This window comes from Rhinoderma darwinii, chromosome 5 (assembly GCF_050947455.1).
Source record: "Rhinoderma darwinii isolate aRhiDar2 chromosome 5, aRhiDar2.hap1, whole genome shotgun sequence".
In the NCBI taxonomy this organism is placed as follows: domain Eukaryota; kingdom Metazoa; phylum Chordata; class Amphibia; order Anura; family Rhinodermatidae; genus Rhinoderma; species Rhinoderma darwinii.
In genome coordinates, this window is record NC_134691.1 from 18,830,091 (window position 1) to 18,836,290 (window position 6,200).

Sequence of the window (6,200 nt, forward strand, 5' to 3'; positions counted from 1 at the left end):
GAAAGCTGGGTGGCAACACTGGAGGACGTGGAAATCATGAAGCCGGTCGCTTGTCACCCATCTTTTCCAATTACAAATAATATAACTAAGGACATTTTCACACGGCGCAACAAAACAAACGACGTGTAAAAGGGTCAAGTGCGCTAGCGTTTTTGTAAAGCGCTTTTTAAAATATAGGATTTTTTTAACGGATTTTGTGAGCGCTTTGGGTACGTTTTGTCGCGTAATTAGGAGCCCCCATTGAATATTTGACGAGTTTTCGGCGTGCTTTATGCGCCAAAGGCCCTGTTCGCACTGCGTGTATTTAGTCCGTATTTTGGAATGTTTTACACGTTGAAATTCACGTTAAAAAACGGTTGATTAAGGTTCCCATTGGCAATGCGCTCTGTTAGTACATACAACGCACTTTTTTACGCAAGCGTATTTAAAGAGCCAAGCGCGCCAAAAACGTGCTAAATGTTCCCATAGTCAATGGGAGTCCTAAGGGCACGTTCACACAGCACGAAAAAAAAACGACATGTGAACGTTTCAAATATGCTAGCGCTTTTGCAAAGCGCCTTTTAAAATACATCCTGTTTTTTATGCGCTTTCCGAGTGTTTTTGACGCGTTTTGTGCGCTATTTGCGAGTTTTTGGGCGCATAATCAGGACTACCATTAACTATGGGAAGATTTTGTGCATTTTTGGCGCGCTTTATGAGCCGAAGAATTGACATTGATTCAATGAGAAACTGAATCAAGCGTTTTCTGATGCGTATTTCCACGCTTGAAATGCGGCAAAATACATGTCAAAGGCACGCCGTGTAAACAGAGCCTCATTACGCACCAAAAACGTGCAAAAAGCGCTCACAAAGCAGGTCAAAAAACACGCAGGAAAGTCTTAAAAAACCCTGTATGAAAAAAAGCACTTCACAAAAATGCTAGCTTAATTGACTAGTTTTTTTTTTTTTTATCGCCATGTGAACACGCACCAAAATACACGCCACGTTTACGTGAGCAGGGCCTAAATATAATCAACTTGACCAGGGCCAGGTCTACACGAGCCTTTTATGTGTTTCGACCTCTTGTGACCTCAATAGGTTAATGTTATTTTTGTTTTTATTTTAGGTGTAAATTTGACTCATAAATATTTATACAACAATACAAAACAAATACAGATCAAGATCGCCGGTTTCAAAAATTTCACAAATAATTCTCACAGACATTTTTGCTTTGCAAAATTTCAGCGTGCAAAAAAAAAATCTACAAATCACTGGGCCATCCAGTCAGGAAGGAGTTAACCTGTTGTTAGATGCACAAAGTAGCAGAGGGAGGGGGGCAGGGTTGCATAGAGTAAAATACTGTGTGTGTGTTCAGGAAGCAAACAATAAGGTGCACTGCTGCTTTAAATGCTGAGGGTTGTGCGCTTGCAGAGCTCAGCCGGATCTGGAGCGCTCTGATCAGTAGCTGGTGGCTCAGCCTTTGGTGAAGCTGCTTCACTCTGGCACAGCCCACTGTAGAGACACCAGGGCAAGGCGAACAACATGATCCGTCCATGGTGCCTACCAGGGCTCAGCTAGTATCCGCAGACACCTTTGCTCACGGAGGTGGGAGAGGAGGTTGTGCCTTGCGTTGCTGCCTGGTAAGTTGCAAACTTCTTCATTCTTGTGCGTTCTATTTCACGTGTGCCTCGTATGCAATGGAGACTATTTGCGTTGCGATATAGCGCCGTTTCCGAGGACTGATCTGACGTGGAAGTGGTTAAAAACACTTGCTGAAAATGAAAGCCTCCCTTGGGGTGTATGCTTTCCTTGCACGGCTCAGGTTTCACCGCACCTATAACCTCCTGCCTAGCGTCCAACAGGTGGAACGTCAACTCTTATGGCTACTTCTTCTTTTACAGGGCAATGGGCAACCAGGTGGAGAAACTGACTCATCTAAGTTATAAAGAAGTCCCAACGGCAGATCCTACAGGTGTGGATAAGGACGAGGGACCCAGGATCGGAGTCTCCTACATCTTCTCGGCTGACGACGATGACTTGGAGGAACCTGGACATGACCCCGACAAGCAAGGGTCTCTCCAAGAGGATCTGCAGTACGATCACTGCAATGAGGTGGAATGTTCGGTTTATTATAGGGATGAATGTATTTATGAAAAAGGGTTCGGTGCCGGGGACCAGCTGAGCACTTATTCCCCAGAGAACCTACTGAATAAATGCAAGCCTGGGGACCTGGTGGAGTTTGTAGCCAAGAACCAGTATCCCCACTGGGTAGTGTACGTGGGTGACTTTCAAGTCGTTCATTTATACAGACTGGAGATCACCAACGGCTTTATGACCGATGCCGGTCAGGGCCGGAGGGGCAGGATTGTCAACGACCAGTATAAATTCAAACCTTTGAGCCCGGAGATGGTGGTACAAAATGCCATGGAGCAGGTAGGGGCGAAAGACCAGGAGTTGAGCTGGAGAAACTCTGAGTGCTTTGCAGCTTGGTGTAGATATGGAAAGAGAGAGTTCAAGATAGGCGGTGAGATCAGGATAGGCAAGCAACCCTACAGGTTAAAGATTCAACTGTCCGAAAAGAAAAGCCACACGTTGGAATTTCAAAGCCTGGAGGATCTGATTATGGAGCGGAGGAGGAACGATCAGATCGGGAAGGCGGCCGTGCTCCAAGAACTCTCCAACCACCTCCATGCTGAAGATGAGGTCAGGACTGATCACAATGCCAACTGATGGATTAAAACTGAAGGCTGCAAAATTGAGATGTTCTAAGCCCCCCCTTTGGGCTGATTCGATGCAGTTTTATTCAAATGGCTTGTGAAAGGAAAGCTGATTAGCTCTGCTACGGCATTAACCCTTTCGTCCTCAGCCCCTCCGCTCACCAGGTTTACTGCAGAGACCCCGTTTACGGATTTGGAGCCCAAGTCATAAATTATTTGATCACATGACGCAGATTGCCGAGAAGCACTATGCATTGAGCTTGCAAATTTTTGGAATCTGGTAACAAAAGGGTTATTTCCATTGTAAACCTTTTGTGTCCTCTAGTCAAACGAATATTATTTATAACCTAACTAATCACTTTCTCATCCGATTCACACTTGTTTTGCATTCCTAAAACCAAATATTAGCACAAATTTTTTTCATTTTTTTTTATTTCTTTAAATTTGATAGTGGTTTTTGTTTTTATACTTTAACCCCTCGGTACAGCTGTAAAGTTTTCATGACCATAATATGTCTTCTCTTAGCTCTGTATTTGCATAATGGTCACATTTCGTGTTCCATAAAAATGATTTGTACACTTTTAATTTCGGGAAATGGACCGCCAGACTCAAAAAGCTTTGGGGGGGGGGAGGGGGGAGGCATTTGTTCTGATTTTATATCTTGTCAGCATTGGGAAAACACTGTAATGGAAATGTGACTGCGGTTCTCCTGCCACGTTGATACTTGGAGGAAATGTTTTTGTATACGGGGAGTTTAACCCTTTGTGTCTGGATGGCTGGTTAACGTGTTTGGAGTGCACTGGGCTCGCTGACTCACTGGAGTGGTTTCAATGAAAATATTACTGGGTGGTTTAGTATCTACAGGGGGACGTGTATCAAGGCATTCAAATTTCCCAATGTTGACACACTAATGGTGGTAGGGCCCTCTACATTGATATTTTAAAAAAATATATAAAAAAATCCAACTAATCTTAGAAATTAGACATTTTCCTGTCTAGCGCCAATTGGGGCCCTGTTCACATCCCATTTTTTGTTAGCACGTACGCCAGGAAAGTTCCTGACCCTAAATGCGCCCATAGGGCTCCATTAGCCCAATGGAGGCCAAAAGTGTAATTTTAGCCTCCGTCAGGCTGGTATTCGATGTTATGCTTTTTTTTTTTTTTAGCTATGGAAAAGCATTGTAGACTACGCTATTCCACACAACGGGATCACTTAAATAAAGTAATACTGCGTGGTATCGTTTTTTTAACATGGGAGCCTAAGGGCAATGCACGCCACTATATGGCATCTGTTAAACGTATACGTCACGGCCGTTTCAATATCTTTTTAGGACGTATGTGTTCAACAGATGCCGTAATAGTCTTTTGGGTGACGGCCAACAATCTTAGGCGTCCGTTACAGCCTACGTTTAACAAAGCTTTTCCTGGCGTATACGCTAAACATAGGCCAAAAAACAGGGCCTTTTGTATGTGTGCCAACTTATTGAATATGGGGTAAAGGAGGCTTTGGATGGGAAACTGTTAGTAAAATTGCCCTTTTCGTAGATCTTCCCAAATCCACAGTCCGTCTAAGGCTTCATAGCATATCGCGCACCATTTTTGTTCTGTGTGAGGTTCCGTTTTTGTGGATCTGTTGTTTTTTCCCCAAGAAGCACTGAAATTAATTATTTGTTATATGGCATCTGATGGATCAAGCTGTGACTTTGTGTACTATGCATATGGCGGTACACACGGCCCCATCAAACACCGTATTCTGGATCAATGTGAAACAGACCAGAAATGTAATTCATATGTGAATGAGGCCGTAGAATGACTCTTTTTGTAGTCGTATGGTTAAGAACTTCACCACTATGGCCCGTTCTGACTGAGGCCTGATAGGAACTGTATACTTTACATAAAGCGAGCTTTCACCTGACTGACAAGTATCCTTCATAATGGGTAGAATTCAGGCTCCGGCTCCTTTCATAGTGCGGTAAGAAAGATAATTTAAAGGGTCAAGTGAGTTTTTGCAGATGGGCCATCAATAAGTTTCACTAAAAGATAAGGGCAAGATTCAGAAGCTTTTTAGAACTGAGCACTTAGGATTATGTGGGGAAAACCCTCTCCTTCCCCCATGCATCAAATTCCCAGTAAAAGACCAAAAAGGGGGGTTGGGGCAAATATTCTGTTTCCATAGAACATGACCTTTAAAAGACAAATTACAATGGAAATGTTGATAATGGAGTTTCATACTTTTTGGTTGGCAACAAGAATCTTTGGAACATTTATAGAGTTTTCTAGTGGGCCAGGTTTTTCAGGTGTTGCCATAAAAAATGCACCAAAAATGTCACTGCGTGAACTTTGCCTTAAATTTCTAATTCTTTAGTGAAATAGCCTTCTCTATGCTTTGGGACCTTTTATATGTATGCTTTGTATAGGGACAATATCTCCAGAATCTTGCATGTGATAAAGCGTGCCTCCGTGTATTTTTTTTTGTTTTTTTTGTTTTTTTAGACCTATGGAAAGTAACAGACTGCCTATATAAGCAAGTAGAATGGGCATCCTTGATATTGATCCTCCAAAGCACCTGCCTGGCAATGGCGTATAAAGGAGAGTAGTGGCCCTAGAGCAAAGATCAAACTGGACCCCATTTTATGGTGCCAGGTTTGCCATCCGGGAGGGAAGGGCCTGGTGTTTTAGCACCTAATGCTCTTTCCATGACCCATGGGCCCTGTAGCAGCCACATTGACTGCCTTTAGCCCTTGATGCCACAAAAAAACCTAATTTTGACCCGGATTATATTCGCAAACGTCCGTGCTACAGATGCTCCATTATTTGAGCCCTATGTATTATACATACTAGACCTCTAGTAATAGCTTATTGTGAATCAAGCCATGTGCTAGGCTTCGGTGCCCTCCTAGGAAACGTTCGCACTGCGGGACAAATCTTTACCATACAAAGTCTTTGGCCATACAAATATCACTGATATGTGTTCAAAAAAGATTTTGGGACATTAAAAAAGCAGCCTAGGCCCAACATAAGGCCTATACCCACCCTTGAACACCACTTTACTTTTTACCCCCTAGAGACAATCAACATTTAAAATGTAGTAGCTTTGCAAATAATAGTCCTGAGTTACAGGCTGTATTCTAGTCCAGAGTTACATTCTTCTAGCTGCGGAGCTGAACTCTTCCAGTATTCCCCTGTCTGTGAAAATGTCATCTTAAGGTGCCATTTACATCAAGTTTGTAAATGTATATGTGAAACGTGGACTGTGATGGATCCGTCACCCTTAGACTATTATGGGATACGTTAAACGTATAAATCATGGACTCTTGTGACCTATTCATGGCGTATATGTTAAATGGATGCCACAGTTAGGGCTTATTCAGACGAACGTGATATACGTCCGTGCAACGCGTGTGATTTTCACGCGCCTCGCACGGACCTATGTTAGTCTATGGGGCCGTGCAGATAGTCCGTGATTTATACGCAGCGTGAGTCCGCTGCGTAAAACTCACGACAT

At 43.2% G+C, this 6,200-nt stretch overlaps 1 protein-coding gene across 1 annotated transcript; it reads left to right on the forward strand.

Moving 5' to 3' along the window:
• Positions 1 to 1,356: 1,356 nt before the first annotated feature.
• Positions 1,357 to 5,938, forward strand: LRATD2 (LRAT domain containing 2). The gene is made up of 2 exons (XM_075825732.1): positions 1,357 to 1,619; positions 1,881 to 5,938. Exon 2 carries the CDS (start codon positions 1,885 to 1,887, stop codon positions 2,707 to 2,709), a length of 825 nt encoding a protein of 274 aa, XP_075681847.1. The 5' UTR covers positions 1,357 to 1,619; positions 1,881 to 1,884; the 3' UTR covers positions 2,710 to 5,938.
• Positions 5,939 to 6,200: the final 262 nt, after the last annotated feature.

What these genes read in the sequence shown, in the direction of transcription:
- LRATD2 (XM_075825732.1), top strand. Translation starts at nt 1,885, where the DNA reads ATGGGCAACCAGGTGGAGAAACTGACTCATCTAAGTTATAAAGAAGTC.